Here is a 25,252-nt window from a genome sequence, read left to right on the forward strand (position 1 = left end):
TCTCTCATTTGCTTTTATGGCTAACACTTGATTCTTAAAGAATTAAACATTTAAATACTTTAATAGCTTTACTGATTTTAGTCACAATGTCTCTTATTCATCTTATGATTAGGAATCCATTGATTTTTGGATTGTAATTTTTTTTGCATGGAAAGTTTATACGATCGTTCAAACACTTAACAACTACTTTTTCCATGCTTTTCCTTTTTTCTCTGTATTATTTGCTTTCCAAATATGTTTCTAGACAGTCATAGATTATTTTCTCACTCTGATAAGATTTTGAAAAAAATACAAAGAAATTACTGGAAAAGTGTTGGGTCAAACTTTTGTTCTCTCCATTTTCTCCATTCATTGGCCATTTATTTATTTATTCACCCAGTGAATAGCTGGGTATGTGCGATGATTCTTGGGAGCTTCAAAAGGAATACTGTGTTGTGAACTTGAAGGCAGCTGCCGCAACTAAGATATCACAGACACAGTGCCGTGGAGGCTAAGAATTCTTTAAAATGTGTTGTCATCATTTTTCTATTTCACACATAATACTCAATATATGCTCATTACAAAGTATTAAAACAGTTCTGGAGTACACAGCATCTAATTCACCCCTCCAATGTGACTAACATCCCCTTAAGTAACCACTGTTATCGGTTTGATGTGGATCCTTTCTTTGAGATGCACAGAGACACAAACACACATTTACACCTTATATCTTTATTCATCCTCATTACGTATTTGTTTGTTAATGGGAATCAGAGTATAAAAATGGCATGAAATTGATTTTGTTTCATATTGAAGGAAGACCCAAAGTTTAATAAGCAAAGCTGATCTTATACAAAGGTGAAACAACCTGGCTATTTGTAGTATTTTACATGCCCAAAGGCCAGCCCACTCAAAAAGATTCTCCCACTGACAGGTTTAAGTTCAGTCATTTCTTATGATTATGTACTAAATGTCTGTGTTCCCCTCAAATTCATATGTTAAAGCTCTAACACCTGACATGATGGTATTAGGAGGTGAGAGCTTAGGGAGGTACTTTTTATTTAGATGAAGTCATGAGGGGGTTGATCCATGATGGAATTAGTGTCCTTATAAAGAGAGAAAGAGATACCAGAGTTCCCTCTCCACCATGTAAGGACTCAGGAAGGCAGCTGTCTGCAAGCCTGGAAGGAAGTCCTCACCAGGAACTGAATCTGCTGACACCTTGATCTTGGACTTCTCAGTCTCCAGAACTGTGATAAATAAATGTCTGTTGCTTAAGCCACTCAATCTATGTTATTTTGTTATGATAGCTCAAGCTGACTTATATAGTTTCCAAAAAATTGCAAAAATAATTTCTAAAGGAAGGACTCTTCATTATCACTCTAGTGTGGATTCATTGGCCATTCATTTATTTATTCACTCAGTGAATAGTTATCAAGCAGCAGCGTGTGCAATAATTAAGGTGTTGTGTGACATTACTAGGGATTAAAAGATGAAAGAGATCACGTTTCCTCCAAAAGTTTGCAAATAGCCTCTTGAATTGAAGACACTTGTTTAATACAACATCAGAGTATTTTCTACACTACTGCAGAACTTCAGGGGATAAAGAGACTACTTCTAGATGGGGAATCAGAGAAGAATTCTTAAAGGTGTTACTTGGGCTTAAAGTGTAGGTCAGATTTCAGCAAGTGAGGTTCAGATTGGGAAGACTAAGTGGAAGTAACAGCATGAACAAAACCATGGACAGGAAGTGCCAAGCGTTTAGGAAATGGTGAGTGACCAAGTCAAGCTGGAGTGAAGGACTCATGTAAGAGAGGAGTGAGAAATGAATCTGTAAGTATAGAATAGGGACAGACCATACCTGGAATCCAAGTTTGGAAATTACTCTGCAGGTAATGAGAAGCCATTAAAAAATTTTTCAGCAAGGAGGTAATGAGACACAAAAGTTTTTGGAGAAAGGAAACTATGGTAGGTATGAAGAGAATGGGTGGAAGGAGAAAATGAGTAAATATGTTATTATAGATAATTTAGCCCTGTGATAACAAGCATCTAGGCTGAGGTGGATAAAATGAGAATAAAAAATGGGGTCAGACTCAAGAGAAACGTGGAAAAAAGCACAAACAAAATGTAGGGGTTGGTTGTATTTGCTGGAGTCAAAAGCAATTCCAGGTTTAAGGAGTCACGTATCCTGATTTGCCTAGAACATTCTGGTTTTAGCCTATTCAAGCATTCAGTCCAGTTTAGCATTTGTCCTGGATTTTCTCCTCTTTAGAGGAGGATCATTATTAATAGTTGCATCACAAGAGATTTGGTAAGACCTCTATATCGTACTTCAATTTCTGACATGGCCTCTCTTAGCAGAGAGTAAGAGGCAGGTTCATTTGCCAGAGTTCTCACATGGTAACCTCTGAAAGAGAGCCCATCTCTCCCTTCCCAACATTTCTAGTCTCAACAGTACTTACATCTTCCTTAGAAGTACGGCATACAGGGTACTGGCTGATAAAATGATGACTTTGGGCTTGAGCAGGTAGCAACAGCTAGCTGCTTCCTGTTTTGATGGTGGTGGGAGATGTATTTGATGCTACAAATCCTGCTGTCCACAGTACAGCAGCTAGTTATGTTATGACCCATGCTGGGTGGCCCATGCCATGACCAGTGGGAGGCAGGAAGCCACAAGGGTGACAGTCAATGGGTTTAGTGGGACATGTAGGGAATTAAAGATTAAATGCAAGTGAAATACGTGTGGGAAGTGGAGGCTGAACTGTCCTGCTACAGAGTATGTGGATGCTGTTGCTACAGCAGTTTGGTTATTTATTGTATGATATAACTCTATCACCTTTTTATTGTCTGGTTATGCTTATCTTATTTTGCAATAAACCCTTTCAAAAGTAAGGGTTTAATGTATGCACATTTAATAAAAATTAAGTATTGATTTTTTATTTCTCAAGAAAGTTGGTCAACATATAACACACAAAATACCATTCACAAGGGGGTCATTAATGCTGTCATTGACCCATAAGACAATCAGAAGACAGAAATCTGCGGAAGAAGTAGCAACATCTACATCAAAAGTTAGTCATTATTCTTAAAAAACCATGCTCATTATTTTAAAACATACAGTAGTCCCTCTGTATCCACAGGGATTGGTTCTAGGACCTTCTTGGGTACCAAAATCCTCGGATACTCAAGTCCCTTACATAAAATGGTGAGGTATTTGCATATAATCTATGCAAACCTCCCGTATACTTTAAATCATCTATAGATTACTTATAATACCTAACACAATGTAAATGCTATATAAATAGTTGCTGGTGCCTGAAAATTCAAGTTTTGCCTTTTGGAACTTTCTGGATTTTTTTTTCTGAATATTTTCTATCTGAGGTTGGTTGAATCCATGGATCGGAAACCTGTGGATATGGAGGACCTATTGTACTTGGCATTTGGCATTTGCTGTCCATGCTTTTGTTCATGCTGCTACTTCCACTTGGAACCTTCTTCCCAACATGAATCTACTTGTTGAAATCTGACCTATGTCTTTAAGCCCAAGTACATATCATTCCATGCAGCACGGCTTCACTTGTGTCAAATGACAGTTAACCTAAGTTAATTTCTCTCATTTTTAATTTCAAGTTTCCTTGGGCCTGTGAGCAATGGCTATTGATGAGTTGACACCATTAGCAGAAGATTTTGCAAACAGTTAAATTATGACAGTTTTATAATAGTGTGAGCAGATGAATTAAACAGAAAATCAATTAATTCCAATTCTGAGTCAAAATGTTTAATCCAATTCACAGAATCAAAGAAAAGCTTTTGGAAGTTTATTGTGTCAAAGGTGAATTTTCTGACTGTATTGTAAATGCTACTATAACTTTAAAAATTAAATTTATGAATGCAAATTATAATATGAATACATATTTTCGTGGAGCATCACAGTAAAAGAATGTTTTTACTAAAGTGATAAATCTATGGAGCAGAAATGTGCTTGGGATTGACTGTGGTACATATGTAATAACACTGTGATATTCTATTAATTCAAATGTAGTCAAAATCCACACATAGTTTTACATATACAAAACTTAGAGTGAACTGTATATCATATTTAGAGGATATGCATACTTTTTTTGGTGTTGGTCACTAATCAGCTTTTAGAAATTGCATTTTGCTCAAAATCAGCTAGAAGTCTTTAGTTAAGATATTCAACAAACAGACAGAAAAGTAACTTCAGCTTTTTAGTCTTTATAATTGCAATTATTGAAAACAAAACTGCAGATGGGAAGACACTGAAATTTATCCCTATGAAAACCAGGAACCTGCTAAAAAATAATTAAACAATGAGAGTTCATATTGTGTAAAAGATTTAATTTTGAAATTTTTAAATTGTATTTTGGAAGACTTGACTTATGTAAGGACGCTTTAGACAGAGCTCCTGTTTAATAGGATAAAGTTATACCCTGTACCAGATTTTACAATATTTGGAAAAAATATTCAAAAATCATAAATAGAAACAACTTATTTGATGAGCTTTATTTTGTAAAAAGAAAGAAAGGAAAAATCAAAATGGAGGCAAGAAGACAATAGCTTTGCAAATATTTAAGCTCAAATATTTATACATTTTAATATAGAGAGATATATAATCAGAATTTTAATATCTTCCATTTAGTAGAATTTTCTCTGAGCTTATTAGGTGTCTCTGTCCTAGGAGGAGAGTATTTTCACAATTAAAAGTATTATGGTTTATATATTTGGGCAGCCAAATAAATAATGCTAGTATTGGATTTTAGCCCATAGAATAAGATAGAGTCCATACAGATATAAATAAATGAGGAGAAAGGAAAGCTCTTCCTTACAGTAAATTTCAATGAATAAATATAAAAGAAAATAGAAAATTACCATTAGGTAAACAATATAGTCATAATTGTTACAGAAGAATCCACTGATCGATGCTAGATTTAGTGGATGAAAGTTTGATGAGAAATTTATTTTCATAGTTTCAAAGTGTCTCCTAAGTAAGTTTTAACCTCAAAGGGAAAGATGGTAACTTTTCAGTGAGAAACCAGGCAAAAACTACCTTAACCAAGTGAGTGATTAAGATCAGTAGTATCAGGAAATAACACACATTAACATCATGAACCTTATGATACAATGCACTGAGGGGGACACATCATACCTGTGGTACTTTTGTCCAAAATATGTGCTCTTGTGTCCAGTCATGAGAAAACCTTAGACAGCAGCAAACTCAAGTGAGGGACACTCAACAAAATAACTGACCAACACTGTTGTAAAATGCCAAGGTCATTAAAGACAAGGCAAGACTGAGGAACTCTGAACGACTGCAGAAGACTAAGGAGGAGTAACAAATAAATGCAAGTGGGAGCCTGAGTAGATTCTAGAACAGTAAAAGAACATTAGTGTCAAAATGCAAGCAAGGTGTTCAGTTTAGTTAGTAGTATTACAGCAAGTTCATTTCCTTTTGCTGACAATTATCCTATGGTGATGTAAGATGTTAACACTGGGGAAGACGAGTGAAGGATATTTGGAAACTATTGGTGCTATTTTTGCAACTTTCTTATAAGCAAAAATTAATCTAAAACATTTAAATTATTACAGCTTGCAGAGAAAACGCAATCGAAGGTGCTCACAATTTCAAGTTTCTAATTATAAATTGCAATATTGAGGAAGACTGTAGAAAATTTATGGAAAAAATTAAGCCAGTAAGGCCATATTTGAAAAAGTTGGAGGCATATTTTAATTTCCCTACCCTTTATATCTGGCCTAGCCTCATGACTTGCTTTGACCAATAAAATGTGGCAAAATGTTGTTCTACAACAGCCCTGTGACAGACACTCTCTGCTCAGGGAGAGAGAAAGCTCAAACTACCCAGTCGTCCCAAACAACACAGTCAAGGCCTTGGACACGCGAGTAAGGCCCTCCTCAGCCAGCTGGCCTCATGCTACAGACTACAAACGTATCAATAAAACCCCTTTAACACCACATGGAGACAAGGCATCCCAGCTGTGCTCTACTCAAATTATCAACCTGGAGAATCGTGAGCAAATAAACAGTGTTGTTTTAAGCCTTTAAGGTTTTTTTGGAGGGGGGATTTTTTTTTTTTTTTCTGTAGCAATAGCTAACTAATACGGATTCACAGAGAAGAGATTAATTACTTCAACTCAGATGATGAAGAAAAACTTGATTTGGAAGGTGACTTTTGAACTTGGACTTGAAAGATTTTAAAAGGTGGAGATTTGAGCAAAAGACTTCCCAAATGACAAATGGCACAGAGGCCTCAAGACAGGAGAGTGTGGGAAGCTCTTATAAAGGAAAGCAATTCAATGTGGCTGGAGCGTAGTGACAAGGAGGTATATCCATGACCCATACAGGGTAGCCGTATCAATGGAGTTCACTGGCAATTTTCCATCACTAAATCGTTCATCTTACATTTCATAAGGTAAACTGATTTGGGGTAAGATTGCCAAAATCATGTTGCCACAAAATGAAAAGCACAGGTGTTCCATTTTTTCGTCCTTAGATGGCACGAATGAGTTTGTGATTCACAGTTCTAGTGCCAATGGGGAAACTTTCCTGATACCTAGATCAGCCAGGAGGAGAATTTTACTCAATAAAAACCTTGGGGTTTGGTCGAGGCTCAAGTTTAAGCACAGAGGCATATGTCTGAGAGCTCCGGGGAATTGTCTAGACTATCATGCCAAGATAGAAACTGGATTTTAAAATCTTGATTTAGGCAGGCTGCCTAGATAGGAAATGGGTTTTAAGTCTTTAGAGATGGGAGTGTGAGAAGTGGCTCTTGTTTCCACTTAAACTGAAGATCATTTTGTAACAATAGAATAGTGAGAAAGAACAAAACAAGTAAGATGACACTGTAGAGTTTAAGAGCACACAGGCTTCAGTCTCAGGTTGATTTAGTGTACATCCTGGCTCATCGGCTGTTAAACGTGTGATCTTAGGCAAGTTACAAAGCCTCACTGAACTTCAGTTCCTCATCTTGAAATCTGAGGCAATAATACGTACCCCACAGAGCATTTATGAAGATTAAATAAAATCATGTATAAATGATGATAGCCAGTGCCCACCCCTAGTATCCAACACATGGTATTACTAACTTAGTATCCTGATAATATTAAATGTACCCATCCATTATCAAACTTGGATTTCTTATGTATGTAATAATTGAATAACATGTGAATTTTTTTAGAGGTCCTGATCATGTTTTTCAAACAAATCAGGTTCGCGGACATGTGTGGTTTCTAGGTGTTCCCGATGTGTGTGCATCTTGATGATTCATCTATCTAATATGGGGACATGTTTTCTCTTATGGAGGGTGATTTGAGATATCAAGTATCTTCTCCACATTTGACAAAGTGAACAGCAATTGCAGTAGACGGCCCTCAATGGACCCTGCCTCCTGGCATTCATGCTGCCACGTAGCCTAGTCCCATAATGACTCTGGACTGGCCCTGACACTCACCAAATAATACAACGTGGTGGAAGAAACACTGTGCCAGTGACTGGGCCTAAGCCTTAAGAAAGCCGGACATTTTTACTTTTTTCGATTTGGGGAGCCTGCCATTTAAGAAATCCAGCTGCTCTGCTGGAATATCACATGGAAAGAGATTAGACCTGAGACGACCTAGTGAGAAAGTGGTCCCTCTGTCCCAGCCTACGAGCTGAGCCAGCCTTCTAGCTGTCCCTTCCAAGGTACCAGACTAGGGAATGAGCCATCTCAGACCGTTCAGCCAGTTAAGCCCTGAATGACTGCAGCCCCAGCAAACATCAAGCACAGCAGAACCACTGAGGTGATACCAGCCAACCCACCGAATCATGAGAGAAAATCAAAATGGTTGTTGTTATAACGCACTAAATTTTAGGGTGGTTTGTTACATAGTTATAGAGAACTAAAATGGGGCTTGTGTCCTCCTCTAGGCATTTGCAACAATGTTACAATGTTTCAAAGTATTTTAAAAAGACTGAGTTATGAATATGTTTAAGTCTACTTTACCTGCTTACCTCACACGCACTGTGAAGAGAACCAGAACACGTAGAAGCTTAAGGTACAGAAATTAGTTTCTCACATGCTTTTTCCTCAGGGTGAGTTTATCCTTGGAGACAAAGACAATTTAGAGCTTTCTGTTCCTTGAAGGTGGAGTGGGTGATGCACTGTTGTTCTGTGGCAGTCCTTTGTTCTCCTAAAGCAGTGTCTCTTGTATGTCCCTGAAGCAGGAATCTGTGCCTTTAGCGGTGATTTTGTGAAAAGAGATTAGTCACCGACAATTATGCCATGTGGGAGATGCCACAAAGTAGCTCACCTGAATCACTGTTCTAGTATTGTTATATTGTACACACGTGTGTGTGTGTGTGTGTGTGTGTTTTACACAGGACACCGATTGGCTTGGCCTCCTTCATCCTGACCAGCGAGGGCAGGGTGGAAGCTTCACACCTGCTCGCTGGAATGGATGAGGCCAGCAGCGGGGAGACTCAGACACAGCAGTGAAAGGTCAGGGCATTTTTTTCCAAATATTGGCAGTAACAGGAAAGCTGTCAGCTTTAGAAAACATGATAGAAAGAAAGGTGAGGGGTTCAAGGTCAAGTATACACAAATCCACACAGGAAAGGAAAATTCAGCAGAAGGAAGTCACCAGGATACAATTTGAAGGTTGGACCTCCAGTCTCCTGAGAGAGGTCAAGTTGGGTCCCAGCACTCCTAGGACTGATTTCTTGTGATAAAAAGAAAACCAGGTGGCTTAGTAACAAGTATAGTGCTGTTCTCTGAGGAGGAAGTGAAGTTCTAGGATGTGGAGCTGGCTCCTCGGGGTCGGTGGCTGAGCTGCGCAGTCAGATTTGAATGGAGCTGGGAAAAGTCAGACACTGCCCAGAATACACGTAAAGACTAGAAATAAAAAGAAAGAAAGAAACCTTGTGAGTGTAAGAGTCCTGCGACTCCCTGAACATTTTTCCCAATTGCTAGGAAGCCAGAAGGAGAAGTCGTTAGCAGGAATGCAGAACTTCAGGGTGCACAAGAGCCCAGCAAGAGCTCGGCCTTTGGAGGGAGACCGATCTGCGCCCTAACGCTGGCTCTGCCACCGCTACCTCCGTGGCTGGGGCAGGTCACTTGGATCCGTGAGGATTGCCCTTGCCTGCCTCGAATAGGAACTTCACCAAAAGGACTTAACCAAAAGAGGACTTTTTCTCTCACATAACAAGAAATCCATCACTCAGTAGTCCAGGACTGAGACAGCTGCTTACTGGTTTCTTCCAGTTTCTTCCTTCCTAGTACTTAACTTGTGGTGTTTGGCTTCATGGCCTCAAGACGGTTAGTCCACTGCCAAGCGTGCTTCCTGCTGGTAGTGAGAGCAAAACCACCTCCTCCTGAGGCTTTTTTCATTTTGGGGGAATAGAAATCTTTCCCAGTGACTTCTACCTATATCTCATGATTTCATTTGACACACACATTATTCCATTTCTCGCTCTCTCTCTCTCTCTCTCTCTCTCTCACACACACACACACACACACACACACATTCGACCACCTCTAACTGCCAGAGACTGGGGGAAAGGTCAGTAGTTTTAACTGGGTGCATTGCTGGTCCAAATTGTATTAGTTTGGAAGATGGAAGAATGGATAAGCAACTGGCAACAGAAGGCAGATTCATTTGTTCATTTTTCCAGTGGGGATGGTCAGCCCTCCATGACAGAAGGGTGAGACAGAGGGTGTACACCTCTAAGACACAAGCTCCAATGGCAGGGGGGTATTGTTGTCTGTTTTGTTACTGTTGTATCACCAGCATCTAGAATAGTGTCCTCAATAATTACTTCCTGAATGAATGAAATGAATGACAGAGACAGTGATATGTATCCAGGACACTGGCTGGCATGCCGGGGGATCGCAGAAATTGTGTTGTTCTTGTTGTTACCGGGTCTGCCTGTGGTTTTTCCCGTGCCATTTCCAGAGGCTGGTAGGTGGTGTAGAGCAACTGGTAGAGGCAAGCATTCTTAAGAGATGTTCTTACTAAGGTGGATAAATGGGGTGTCATGAGTTGGCCTAAGAACGGGGTCCTCGGCATTTTAAATCTTGGGGAGTAAAAGTTATTGCACCTTTTTCCAATCTAGCCAGCGGAAACCTTTTAACTTTCAACTCTCAGAGAACCAATGCTTTCTTTTTTTTTAATTATTAATTTATTATTTATTTTTGGTTGCATTGGGTCGGTTGCTGTGCGCGGGCTTTCTCTAGTTGCGGCGAGCAGGGGCCACTCTTCTTTGTGGTGGCTTCTCTTGTTACGGAGCGTGGGCTTCAGTAGTTGCGGCTCGCGGGCTCCAGAGCGCAGGCTCAGTAGTTGTGGCGCACGGACCTAGCCGCTCCACGGCATGTGGGATCTTCCCGGACCAGGGCTCGAACCCGTGTCTCCTGCATTGGCAGGCGGGTTCCCAGCCTGTGCCACCAGGGAAGCCCCGAATGCTTTCTTAATGTGCTGGTTGTTATAAAGATTCCCACCTGAAGTTAAAGTATCCAGGAACTCAAAAACGTTCCTGAAGAGACCACGAGTTACCATCAAGATAAACAGCTTTACTCTTGAATGTTAGCACCGGACTAGTGTTTAAAGAACAACCAATCCAACCACCTCATTGTTCAGATGAAAAAGGTAAGAGCCTGATTTTCTCCAAATAGCATCACTAATTCTGGACACAGAAGGGGACCCCAGCTCTTCCTAATACAGGTCTTATTACGTATTATACACTGTCCATCTCTACCACTCACTAATGCTCCCCAGTTTGTCCTGCCCAGCTGCCAGGCCACCTGCTACTCCCAATGTGCTGGGTGGGTAGTGCCTCAGTGATGGAATGGCCTCTCCTTTGAGAGACCCCACCACAATTATGACGTTTTCCTCCCTGGCACTAGACACAGCAGTGGTCATGGGACAGGACCCCACAGTTCACTTTGGCTCCCTTCCTTTCTCTCTCTCTCTTTTTTTTTCATGGTCGAGCTACCCTTATTGGTCTCATACCATTCCCTCCTAAAACCACTTCTCTGAAATTGCTGTTAGCATGTCATCAGAGACCTCAGAAATGTCAAATCCAATGAACACATTTTTCTGAATTTATCTTACTGCAGTACGTCTGAAAATTTTTTACCGAAAGATTCCTGAAGCCAAAAGAGAAATATCATGAGCCTCAGGGAACGTGGAGTTGTGACCCAAAGCCCCAGCCACAGGCATGAAATAATTTGGAGTCTTGTTTTGTCTTAAGAATTCACATAAATTTTCCATTCTATTTTTTCACATGAAAATAATTTTTCTTCAAATATCTTCATAAAATTGATACTCAGGAGACATGCTTGTTTTAATCCCATGGCAGCATGTTCCACTTGGCACCTGGGTTCGGTTTGAATTTCATAACCCTAACCAGGGTCCCTTGAGTACCTCTTAGTAGCCAGTGTTATCCCCAAGTGAGGCAGGAACTAAATGAGACTAAAGGCAAAGGATAGTGGCTTCTGTAAGCAGCATTTACTCTTCCAACCTCTTTCTTCTCACATCCCTCCTCATGTTGCCCTCCCCTGGAGAACAGAAGGAGGCTAAGAATGAAAGGAAGAAAACATGTACATGATCTGGCATTTTGGCTGGCTGAGCTGCTGCCTTGTTTAGTCCCATCCAAGAAGGCTGGGCTCCCATCCAAGGAGGAGAGGCAGACCATGGGGAGCTCTCCTAGTCAGTCTGGGTGAAAGCTGCCAGGAAAGCTCTTTCACTTGGGGATGGCATATTCCCTCACTCAGGGAGGTGACAGCCAGAGGCTCACTGCCCAGATCTCAGACCCTCTTTCCCGGGAGTGGGTCATACCTACCCTCTGTCCTCAGAGTCATCCCACCCCCTTCTCTGTGTTCTGAATGCTCTGTCTCGACAATCAAGTTTTACTTAGAGCTACAGAAGTTTCTTTGGGATAGATCTTAGATCATAATTGATGCTTGAGAATATTTTCTTCCAGTTTTATTGAGACATAATTGGCATATAGCACAGTATAAGTTTAAGGTGTACTGCATACTGATTTGATTTACTTACATCGTGAAGTATCACAATAGGTTTAGAGAACATCCATCATCTTATATAAATATAAAATTAAAGAAATAGAAAAAAATTTTTCCTTGTGATGAGAACTCAGAACTTTTTTTTTAACATCTTTATTGGCATATAATTACTTTACAATGGTGTGTTAGTTTCTGCTGTATAACAAAGTGAATTAGCTATACATATACATATATCCCCATATTTCCTCCCTCTTGCGTCTCCCTCCCACGCTCCCTATCCCACACCTCTAGGTGGTCACAAAGCACAGAGTTGATCTCCCTGTGCTATGTGGCTGCTTCCCACTAGCTATCTGTTTTACATTTGGTAGTGTATATATGTCCATGCCACTCTCTCACTTCATCCCAGCTTACCCTTCCCCCTTCCTCGTGTCCTCAAGTCCGTTCTCTATGTCTGCGTCTTTATTCCTGACAGGACTTTCTTAACAACTTTTATATATAACATACAACAGTGTTAATCATATTTACCATGTTGTACATTACATCCCTAGTGCTTATTTATAACTGGAAGTTTGTACCTTTTGACTGCTTAAGATTTTAACTAAAATTCTCTTTTACCATCATTGTAGTTGGTTTTTAGAATTGAATTTATTACATACTTTTTCTTGCTAAAACAAGTAACTTCTTACTTTAAACCCTTTGTCTTAGTCAGTTTGGACTGCCATTAAAAATTACCAAAGACTGAGTAGCTTATAGACAACAGACATTTATTTCTTACAGTTCTGGAGTCTGGAAGTCCAAGATCAAGATGGCAGCAGATGTGTTTCCTGATGAGAGCTCTCTTGCTAGTTGCCTTCTCACTGTATCCTCATATGGCAGATACAGAAAGCTCCCTCTTCTTAAAACGGCACTAATCCCATCATAGGGTCCCCCTCCCATGACCCCATATATACCTAATTACCTCCCAAAGTCTCCACCTCCAAATACCATCACATTTGGGGTTAAAACTTCAACATATGAATTTTATGGGGGAAACAAACATTCAGTTCGTAATACTCTTCATATGCAACAGTTCATTTAATATTTTCATAGAATTTTTGAATAAAATTTTATGGTAAAGAGGAGGGCCTTCAACTGGTATCTCTCAATATATATATATATATATATATATATTTTTTTTTTTTACAGGAGAAGAGAAAACTATTGATTAGAATAAAGTTCAGCTGGGATAAACAGGAAACAAAACAAAACTTTACTACCTTAAATAATATAGATATTTATTTCTCTATTATGTAAAAGTCTAAAGGCTTTGGGATTAGCAAATGCAAACTATTATATACAGGATGGGTAAAAAACAAAGTCCTACTGTAGAGCACAGGGAACTATATTCAATATCCTGTGATAAACCATAATGAAAAAAATATGAAAAAGAATATATATGTATAACTGAGTCACTTTTCTGTACAACAGAAATTAAACAAAATTGTAAATCAACTATACATCAATAAAATTTTTAAAAAACAAGCAAACTAACATAAATAACTCATGAAGATAAGATTTAATACTTAAGAACAGCCATCTTTGCTTTTTTCCCTTTCCTTTAGCTAGAAATTATTCTGTTCTATTGTTGTGGTTTTCAATAAATAGATTTGGCATTTAAAAAATAAAAAAGTAAATAAAGGTATGTGTTTTAGGCCTGAATGGCAACTCTGCTCCACAAAGTTCTCTGGGATATAAGCTTCTTCTGGCTCACAGCTCCACTCAGCCTTACCTTCATGGACAAGGTAGTATTCAAGTTCCAGGTAGCAGAACAAAGGAAAGTATGGAGAAGAAGGGGTAGAGGATGAGCTAGCTACGTCATAAAGAAATTTCCTGGATATCGTCATAGGACACTTCTCCATATATCCCATTGGTGGACTTTAATTGCATGGCCACTACTACTACAAGGGAGGCTGGGAAATGTAGTTTTTATTTGGGGCAGCCCAAAATTCATCCTTATAGAAAAGGAGGAGTACTGATACTGGGGGACAATAACAGGCTCTGTCACTCACAAACTTGTTCACTCTCTCTGCAGTATTTCTCACTATTTTATCCTTGGCTTTGCTGACACCCACCCTAGTTTTTTCTCCTTTCTCTCTGGCTGTAACTTCTCAAACTTTTCTGCAGACTCTTTTTCTGCTAGGCTCCCCTGAGTGTTAGTATTCCCAGTGTTTGGTCCTCATGCCCTCTTCTCTTCTCACTCCATGGACTTTCTTGCATGACCGTATCAAATTCATGGTTTCTACTACTCAGGTTTTACATACCTACATCTCTCTTCCAGATCTTTTTTTTTTCCTGAATCCCAGACTCATATATCCAATTTCATGAAGGGCCCTCCACTCGAATATACTATGGGTGACAAACTCAGTACATCTAAAATTAAACTCTTTGTCTTCCCACTGAAACACTCTATTTTGTCCTCATTGTCTATCCACATGTTTACGAAACGGAATTCCTGAGATATACCTGGAGTTATCCTCTTCATCTTTCACATGTTCAATGTCCTTATTTTTTTTTTCTCTCTTCTCCATCCTCCCTGCTTTTGCTTTAGTGGTTAAAACTAACATCTAATGAGAATTTGCACATGCCACCTTCTGATATAACTACATTACATATTTTAACTCATTTAATCTGCAAACAACCCTACCATTATGATTATTCCATATTTTGGATGAAGAAATTAAGGAAAAGAGAAATCAGGTAATTTTCCCAAATGTCACAACAGCAAACAATAAAACCAGAATCTGAAACCAGCCAGTTGATTTTAGAGTACTCTCTCTTGACTGCCGTAACTTTCTGTTTTAGCCCTCATTATTTATTTCTTACATTATTATAGAAGCCTTTCAACTGGTTTCTCTTTTCCAGTCTCCCTAACTCCTCCCCCAAATTCCATTGTTCATATGATTAACCCCAGAGTAAACTTTCTAAAATACAATCTAATCATATTAATCTGCTGCCTAAAATCCATCAGCGCTTCTCCATCACCTTCAGGCTAAAGTTCCGGCTTCTTAATTATACACAAGGTCTTTCATGATCTGGCCCCTACTCACCTATATAGCCTCTTCTGAAACCTCCCCCTAGGTGTGGTACCAGCCAGCCATTGGAGACCACTTGCAGTTTTTGAGCAGAACCTGCTCCCTCCATGCATCTCTGTACTTTTGCACTCACTCATAACTCCTATTTCAAGGGCAGACTGTTATGGAAAGAGCTCAAAGTCTCTCAAGAGCAGAATGGATCACCCTCTGTGTTTTATAGCTACTGTCATACTTTTCACATAGCATGGGAAATGAGAATTTACTCTTCTCTCTCCCTTACTGGCCTCCATAAGTCACCTGAGGGAAGTGTTGGTTCTTTGTGTCTGCAGTACTTACCAAAGTACTCAGTGCATAATAGTCACTCATTAAATAGTTATCAAATAAGGCTGAACTAAATAAAGACTATAATTACTTCACTCCCTTTTATGTCATTTTCCTAAACAAGGCCTACTGCAGGGAGATCTCTTGGATATTGTTGGTTTCACTCCGGCTTACTTACCTGTAGGGGAAGTTCATCTTATAGTTGGGTCAGAATAATATAGAAGCCTATCACTTGGTATGGTACACCTTGGGGATGGACATGAGGGTCTGCAAGTAAAGTAGAGGTGGGCCAAGAAGAGGGACACATATATGTTTATATTAGTGACAGTTTACATTAGCTGCCAGGACATAAAATGCGTTCAATATCCCTGGAAGCTGTTTTTAAAGGAGGTAACTGAGGGCATTTGAAAAGGTGCACTTTTTTTCCCCTCCTTTTGTATGGCAGTTATCCTGGGGGGAAGCCAATGCAGAAAGTCTTGGGTTGTAGAATTTTGAAAAAGAAGCACACGATAGTTAGATTTATTTCAGAGGATTCTGGTGATTTTGTGACAGGCAGCCAGAAGGGAAATTACCTTAGCTGGTCTTGGCTCAGCCCCTTCTCCAATCCTAATCATTCTTTCAAACCCACATACAGTAGACAGAACAGTTGTCCTTCACCACTGAAGAAATGCAGCCGAGAGTTACGTTACCGTGGAAACAGAATAATTTTTTTTTTTTTTTTTTTGCTGCAAGACATATCGCTTCATCTGCACTATTATGAAGCAGCATACATTGGTAGGGCTGGGAGGGGAATCAAATATTCTGCCCCCCAGTATTATACTTGGCCTCTGGGTGAATAAATGACTTTCAATTAGAGTGCTTAAATATCTTTTAACTTTAATCATTGTTATTAGAGGCCCAACAGAATTTTACTTGGAAAAGAGTAAAAAATTCAACTCTGTGGTTCAGGAGAGAGCTATAAATTCTTTCAAACTAGACCACTTCTGTTAAAGAAAATATAAGGGAATTTACAATTAATGTTTTCATTGTATGCAAAATAAATGCCTTTGTCCTTTGTGTTTTGACTATCTGACTTGATCCTACTGTGGATTTATGAGGTTGTCCAGACCTCTTTCATCCTTTGTCTCTACTCTGAGCTGCTTTGTAGTGAACACACATATTTACAATTTCATCCCATGTTGGGCTGCGGGTATTCAGATCCTCTCTTCCTGACTTGCTGCTGAACTCATCTGAGCCTTGACTCCCTTGCCCAGCCAAAGCCCTCGCTCCTGTTTGCTACCTGCCTCTGTGACTGGGAGGCTCACCTCCTCTTACGCCCAACCCTAAATTTAGCCACTGTCCTATTTTATTTTCTCCTCTTGTAACTACTCTCCTTCTTACTATTTGTGTTGCTAACTGTCGTGAAGAGTGAATCTGTAAGACCTCCACCGACAGAAGGATCAATTCAGTAAAATTCCAGGAACCTAACAAGAATCCCTTATCCCTTCAGTTCCAAAAATTTTCACAGTCGCTGCGTTTCCTTACAAGTCCAAAAAAGCACTAAAACAAAAACCAACCAAGCAAAACACACACACACACACACACACACACACACACACACACACACACACACAGAGTCTAACTTTAATCACAGAGAAATCCCATAAATGAAAGGAAAGAAACATCTTTTATTGGCTGGATGGAAATTAGAAAATAATGTAATACTTTAAAAATACTAGTGTTTTTTTTGTTTGGTTGGTTCTTTTGCAGTACGCGGGCCTCTCACTGCCATGGCCTCTCCCGTTGTGGAGCACAGGCTCCGGACACGCAGGCCCAGCGGCCATGGCTCACGGGACCAGCCACTCCACGGCACGTGGGATCCTCCCGGATCGGGGCATGAACCCACGTCTCCTGCATTGGCAGGCGGACTCTCAACCACTGCGCCACCAGGGAAGCCCAATACCAGTGTTTTAATGAAAATAAAAACAAAAATAAACAAATGGAACCTAATTTAACTGAAAAGATTTTGCACAGCAAAGGAAACCATAAACAAAAAAGACAACCCACAGAATGGGAGAAAATATTTGCAAATGAAGCAACTGACAAGGGATTAATCTCCAAAATATACAAACAGCTCAGGGAGTTCAATATCATAAAAACAAACAACCCAATCAAAAAATGGGCAGAAGATGTAAGTAGACATTTCTCCAAAGAAGACAGATGGCCAAAAAGCACATGAAAGATGCTCAACTTCACTAATTATTAGAGAAATGCAAATCAAAACTACAGTGAGGTATCACCTCACACTGGTCAGGATGGCCATCATCAAAAAGTCTACAAACAGTAAATGCTGGAGAGGGTGTGGAGAAAAGGGGACTCTCGTACACTACTGGTGGAAATGTAAATTGGTGCAGCCACTATGGAGAACAGTATGACGATTTCTTAAAAAACTAAATATAGAACTACCATATGCTCTAGCAATCCCACTCCTGGGGATATATCCAGAGAAAACTATAATTAGAAAAGATACATGCACCCCAATGTTCACTGTGGCACTACTTACAATAGCCAAGACATGGAAACAACCCAAATGTCCATCAATGTATGAATGGATAAAGAAGATGTGGTACATATATACAAAGGAATATTATTCAGCCTTAAAAAAGAATGAAATAATGCCATTTGCAGCAACATGGATAGACCTAGAGATTATCATACTAAATGAAGTAAGTCAGACAGAGAAAGACAAATATCATATGATATCACTTATATGTGGAATCTAATAAAAAATGATACTAATGAACTTACTTACAAAACAGAAACAGACTCACAGATGGCAAAATGAAATTTATGGTTACCAAAGGGAAATGTGGGGGGAAGTGATAAATTAGGAGATTGGGATTAACACATACACACTGCTATATATAAAATAGATGACTAACAAGGACCTACTGTATAACACAGGGAACTATACTCAATATTCTGTAATAACCTATATGGGAAAAGAATCTGAAAAATAATGGATGGATATATATATATATAACTGATTCACTTAGCTGTACACCTGAAAATTACACAACACTGTAAATCAACTATACTCCAATAAAAATTTAATGGGGCTTCCCTGGCAGTCCAGTGGTTAAGACTTCGCCTTCCAATGTGGGGTTGTGGGTTCAATCCCTTGTCGGGGAGCTAGGATCCCACATGCCTTGTGGCTGTAAAGCCAAACAGAAGCAATATTGTAACAAATTCAATAAAAACTTTAAAAATGGTCCACATAAAAAAAAATCTTTAAAAATAAATTTTAAAAAATGAAAAATTAGGGGCTTCCCTGGTGGCGCAGTGGTTGGGAGTCCGCCTGCCGGTGCAGGGGATGCGGGTTCGTTCCCTGGTCCGGGAGGATCCCACATGCCACGGAGAGGCTGTGCCCGTGAGCCATGGCCGCTGAGCCTGTGCACCCGGAGCCTGTGCTCCGCAACGGGAGAGGCCACAACAGTGAGAGGCCCACGTACAGCAAAAGAAAAGAAAAAATAAAAGTACTAGTGTTACAATTCTGGAGATAGTAGAGCAGCATTAGAAAGTAAGTGACATTTATAGAGGAACTTGTCAGTGCCAGGAGATTTAACGTCCACATTTCATTTAATTCTCAAATTCATCTCAAATGTAACTATTACTTCCATTTTACAAATGAGAGATTTGAGGCTCAAAGAATTTTTTTTAAAAGTCATTCCCGGGGCTTCCCTGGTGGCGCAGAGGTTGGGAGTCCGACTGCCGAGGCAGGGGGCGCGGGTTCATGCCCCGGTCCGGGAGGATCCCACATGCTGCGGAGCGGCTGGGCCCGTGAGCCATGGCCGCTGAGCCTGCGCGTCCGGAGCCTGTGCTCTGCAACGGGAGAGGCCACAGCAGTGAGAGGCCCACGTACCGCAAAAAGATCACTCATTGAAAGCGAAATTAAAATATAATTTCTACCTTTAAAGATCTCCAAATTTATTACAACTCCTAAAAAAAAAAGTCATTCCCGAAGTTACATCACAAATCCTAAATGACAGTGATTTCTGATTCTGAGTCCAGTGTTCCAGGCAACTGCATCACTGTGTCCAGGGTCCAGCAGAACTCTGATGTGGGGAGGGCTAAAATCTAAGGGAAAAATGAGGAGAATATGGCCTCTAATCCTGGCTCTCCATCTCCTGACAGGACTTTGGAAAAATCATTTCTTTGTTTTAAAGTCAGATTTGTCCATCCTTATTTAATATGGATAAATAACCTCTTATCTCCTCATATGTATAAGGAGTTAAGCAGTTAATATATGCAAAACTTGTTGAAAATATAAAGTGCACTTCTATATCTGTAGGAAGATTGACTTGTTACTATAATAGACCCAGATTAGCAGGTCCATTATCACTTCCAATCAGTTCAGTCCCAAATCACTATCAACCCCAAATTGGCAATGTTTTGAGGAGCAGATCTACCACATATTTCTTCTGTGTCTCCCAAATCATCTTAACACGTTCTGGGTTGGATAGTGGATGCATTTTTATGTGAAGAAGTGGTGATTAAATCAAACTATTCTCCAATATGTACTTGAGTCATCAGTTATAGACCCAATTTTATCATATATCAAAAAGGATTCCTTAAATACCTGGACATAATTAGCCCAGGTTGCTTTATGAACGGTCATAACACTGGTTCATAGTATTATGTAATTGATTTTTAAAAGGAATAATGACCAGTTCTTTCTATTATCACATAAAAGAAAATATTTTATTTCCCTCAAATCCACTGCTTGCCTTTCAGACTAACTCAGGAAATGTTAGTAAAATAAATAGCGAAAAATAATTTACCTAGAACCCCAAATTTCATTCTTCATGCCTCTAACAAATTGACAATAACTGCTCCATTTTGAGCACTTACTACGTATGTACTATAATCTGAACTTTACATACCCTACCTCTTTGATATTATAATGACGCTGTGCAATTGGATCTATTACTGTCCACATTTTATAGATGAGGAAACAGGTTCAGAGAGCAAAAACTAACTTGTCCAAGTCATAATCTGTCCAAGTCTGTAGCACAGCCTGACCTGAACCCAGACAGACTGATTCTAAAGTATAGCCTTTAACTGGTGTCAAAGAAAAACCCACAGTGTATGATTTGTGAGTTTAAGTTTTATTCAGGGACTTACTGAGGGCTATAAGGAGACGACCTCTCAGTGGCTCTGAGGAAACGACTCCAAAGAGGTGGAGGAGAAGCCAGTTTATATATGACTTTTTGGGCTAGGAAATACACGCAATCAAACATACATCTTGCTGAAAGATTACTGCTAGTCACAAAGAACAGATATCCCAAGTTAATGATTTTAGTGCTTTTCTCTGTATGGGAAGATGTAAGAATCTGGGGTGATTGAAAGGCTTCCTGAGATATACATCCAACCATCTGAGGGTCTGTTTATCCAAAGCGACGAGTGCCTCATCCTGTTTTTCATCCTGAATTCCTCTCAGGGTGGGCAATTGCAGTGGGTGATGACTTACCCTCATAGAACCAGGTAGTGAGCAATGCCCTTTGTTTTTCTTTGTTTATCTTCGTTTACTCCAGAACCCTGCACACTAACCAAGGGCATAATCTAAGAAAACCAGCTTTCTTTTCTTGCCCACCTCCATTAAGCTCATTATCCTTTGTTTTATAAAAGACAGGAGGGAAGGAATGAAAAAGGGAGAAGGGAAGGAGGAGGGTGGAAAGCAAAAAAGGAAGAAAAGGGAGGAAAGAAGGTCCCTCAGCATCATCCACTAGGTTGTTGTCCCCCCTCAACAATCTAGGTATAAAATGGGGCTCATCCAACTTTTTAACACTAATCAATGTTGTCACAAAATAAATATGTGAAGTGCCAGTTTGGTCTGACTTGATGTCATCTTGCCTTTGTTTTGCATTTATCAGGAAAAGTATTCTTGCAGATTAAAGGGCCACTGGAAGATATTTATAAAATCTACTGCTATCATCACGATGAAGGGCACAGTGTACTGGAGTCCTATGAAAAGGAAGAGGAGCTGAAGCAACATTTGAGCCTCTGTATTCAGTCCTTAAAGTAAGGCCTTTTCGGGCTTCCCTGGGGGCGCAGTGGTTGAGAGTCCGCCTGCCGATGCAGGGCACACGGGTTCGTGCCCAGGTCCGGGAAGATCCCACATGCCGCGGAGCGGCTGGGCCCGTGAGCCACGGCCGCTGAGCCTGCGCATCCGGAGCCTGTGCTTCGCAACGGGAGAGGCCACAACAGTGAGAGGCCTGCGTACCGCAAAAAAAAAAAAAAAAAAAAAAAAAAAAAAAGTAAGGCCTTTCAAATGATTTCCATGCACTCTCAGTCACCTAGCAGGGAACATTTTAACTGGATGTAGATGAAAGGTCTCCCATAAATCCTATGTTTTATGAGGCTTGCTGGGAGCTCTACTTTGTGTTCTCTTCATGAAAAGCTGACATGCCAGAAACCCTGATTGACTTGGTTTTTTTCCCTGCAAGGATGACTAAAAATAACATGGGAAAGATACGGGGCTCTGTAGAGATAGAAAAATGCAATATCAAAAAATGAAATGTAGAAGAAAAGCCCCTCTTAAAGCTGTTGTTACTTGCCTGCTCCCACCTAGGTCAAGTAATATGTGAAACAGCCTGTGTCACCATGGTCACAGGAGCACGTGGAATAATAAAGTTAGTGGGATGTCCCATGACCCTCTGAATGGCGCTTGCCATCCCCCAAACTCACTTTGGGGAAGGAGGAGAGATTGGCAAAGACAAGTCAGGCCCTGTTAAAGTTAGTTTCAGGAAAGTTAGTCATGCCTTCCTTCCTCATCTCTAAATTGTTGGTGGGAAGTGCTACCTAATGTAATTGTTTTTAATCTGGGAGAAATATCTATTCACTATAAAAATCTGAAAAAGGGAGTTCCCTGGTGGCCTACTGGTTAGGGTTCCGAGCTTTCAGCCCTGTGGCCCGGATTCAATCCCTGGTCGGAGAACTGAGATCCCACAAGCTGTGTGTACGGCCAAAAAAAAAAAAAAAAATCTGAAAAAAAATATAAGAAAGCATGAATAATATAAAAACCCTTACTATTCCATGTATTAATTCCTTGCTAACCATGAATTAAAAACCATAGTTTGCATTTTTTTCTGATCTTATTTATACACATAAATATGAACATGTATTTCAGTTCTTTTAAATGGAATTAGTATCTTACTGTATCTCCAGTTTTCTACCGAATGAAGCTTAAAGCCAAAATGTCCTCCCTACTCCACATCTTACCCAGTGGTTCTATTGTGGTTTTTCACCTCTAAAGGTTATCCATTGTCAAATGGTCTTGATTAAGCTAAGAATTAACCAAGCAGAGAGAGCTATGGTGTATAAATCAACACACACCAACCAGCCTGATCCTCCCCTTTTAAATACTCTATTGCGGGGGGGGGGCAGAAAGGGGGGTCTAATGTGGTACAACTGAATTAAAGTGAAATCAGGAGGCTAAATGAGACTACTCTGGAGAAAAGCCTTTCCAGGCTAGAACTGGGACTGAAGATGGGTTTAAACTGGACCCTACAAATTTCTTTAAATTAACTTTATCGCCCTCTACTGGCCATTAAGTTATTGCAGTTCTTTAACCATTTTCATGCTGCGGAAAAGTAACAATTTCAAGTCACTAAATCGCAAGCATTTATTTAGCACCTGTGCTGTAATGAGCATAGATCTGGGTCCTGAAAATACAAAAATAAATCATACTTAAACCGTGCGCACAAGCAGCTCAATATGATCAGGTGATTCTTAAAGATAATATGTGATGAGTAGTTCCAGTTCACTATTTCTCCATTATTGCTGTTTAGTTCAATGTTAACAAACCAATTTAGATAAACCATAAAGTTTCATATATTAGAAGCAACATCTTCTAAATTTACAGGTGCTTTATCCAAGGAAGAAATAATAGTGTTATCCTGGGTGTGAATGAACACCTTTCCTACCTTAAACTAGTGGCAAGATCGAATCTAATTAATGTCTATCTTGAGCCATTTTCCTTCTTCAGTTTCCAGAAATAAAAGAGAGAAATCTTATAGCAAGTGAACAAGTAGAACCTTGAATCATCACTCTAACCCCAGCCCCAGGTCTAGAGGTCCACACAGGGAGAGGATGTAGTTAATTTATTTGGGCAAATGCTTCTGACAGCTGCCCAGAAGTGGAGCTGTCTGTTCAGAGGGAGATGAACAATAGTTTATTATTCATTAAGCTGTTGACTCCTAAGAGAAAGAAATTAACCGTGCCAGAATATTCCATCAGGCAGTGTAGCTCAGTACCATACCCCGCTACAACAGCTAAAGCAGAAGTAATTTGGAAACTTCATAAAATCCCAATTACTGAAAATTACTTTCAGACCCAAAGGCTTATTTGATCTTTTTCTGAAAGCCTTAAATTCTTGTCCTGGTGGTGTCCCCAATATTGTATATCCTGCCCCGTTCTGCTATTAGGGAATCATTTCAGGCATTGGAAGGTGCTAAGCTTTAGGAAAACACAAAATCCAAAGGAAGTAATATTGGCAGGACTATTTCTTAAGGGAAAGAAAGTCAAAATAAAATAGTTTAAATTAGAGCTATTTTTCCCAAAGTTGCCTTTCCATGAAAATAAAGTTAATGATGAATTGTACTGGTCTGCCTGATAACTGAAAGCAGGAGAATTATTGACATTACTATGATACTGACCTCAATTGAGTTAAGCTTTAAATTCTGAGAAACAGGTTTTCAAACAGGTTTATAGGCCAAAGAGCGTCTGGAACACCCCAAGGGCTTGGTTTCCCTTGCCAAGTAATCAGTCAAAGCTATTACTGGGGCTCTGCCTTTTCCTTGTGGCTAAATAACAGAGCCCAAGCACAGTTGCCAATTTCTAATGAACATTAGGTGTGGCCTCCATTTTCTACCCTGCTGGGGGGTATTGGAACAACTGGATTTGAAGCAGTACCCATGAAGAAGGTGGCTCCGTGCCTCAGACGGTAAAGCAGATTTTAAAGCAACAGAAGTTGCATTTTATCCAAAATTAAAATGTTTATTGAGGGCCTAATAAATATTTATTATAGGTACTAGATAATGTTGAAAATATCTTTTTTTTTCAAATATATAAACATAGTTCTTGCCTCCTGGGAACATACCTTCTAGTTGGCAGATAAACAAAACCATCTGGAAAGCTTAATAATAATACAAGTGTTAATTTAAATAACACACCAGAAGCTGTCACAGTGAGGTTCAAGACTAACTTCCAAAAGGAGAGTAGAGAGATTTCCTGGTTCTGTAACCAAGAGACTTGAGCTCATAACATTTGGCTATTCTTTGAAGCCCATTATCTTTCAAAAGAGCAAATAACATTGGTATCCAGAAAATAATTTTGAATCCCTTTGAAACGTTTGGGCAATGTTTCTTTGTGTGTGTGTTTCCCTACTTTGCACCCACCAGGGATGTGTAATAAAAGTGCAACTGCCTATGCTCTGCTCCAGACCAAAAAAAATTAGGATCGCTGGGGGTCCACTCCATGAATCTGCACTTTAACAAGCACCCTTGGGTGATCATGGACACACACTCCAGTGAAGATCTACTTTAGAAGGAGAAATCATGCCCATGGTACCCACTCACTGCCTTCCCTGAAGCACACAGGCTGTTTTCATGACTATAGATACAATCTAAGCAGTAATTTCAGGGTTTAGAAACCTTAAGAAAGAAAAGACTAAAACAATCTAGAAGCACAATCCCACATCTGCATCTACAGCTTATAAATTGGAAGTCTGCAAGTTTTTTATTTATTCAACAAGGAGTATTTACAGCGTCACATTAGTGACCTGTAAGATTACATGAAATACTGATTTAAT

At 39.7% G+C, this 25,252-nt stretch overlaps 1 protein-coding gene across 1 annotated transcript in view; it reads left to right on the top strand.

The window, feature by feature from the left end:
- The window catches only part of ARHGEF38 (Rho guanine nucleotide exchange factor 38), a 154,208-nt gene that overhangs the window by 79,816 nt on the left and 49,140 nt on the right, over nt 1–25,252 (top strand). Inside the window, exon 4 of the mRNA XM_060147371.1 lies at nt 21,315–21,462. Within this exon, the coding sequence (XP_060003354.1) occupies nt 21,315–21,462 (148 nt within the window). The remainder of the gene's footprint in view (nt 1–21,314; nt 21,463–25,252) is intronic.

The sequence above is a fragment of the Lagenorhynchus albirostris genome, chromosome 4 (assembly GCF_949774975.1).
Source record: "Lagenorhynchus albirostris chromosome 4, mLagAlb1.1, whole genome shotgun sequence".
NCBI classification, from domain to species: domain Eukaryota; kingdom Metazoa; phylum Chordata; class Mammalia; order Artiodactyla; family Delphinidae; genus Lagenorhynchus; species Lagenorhynchus albirostris.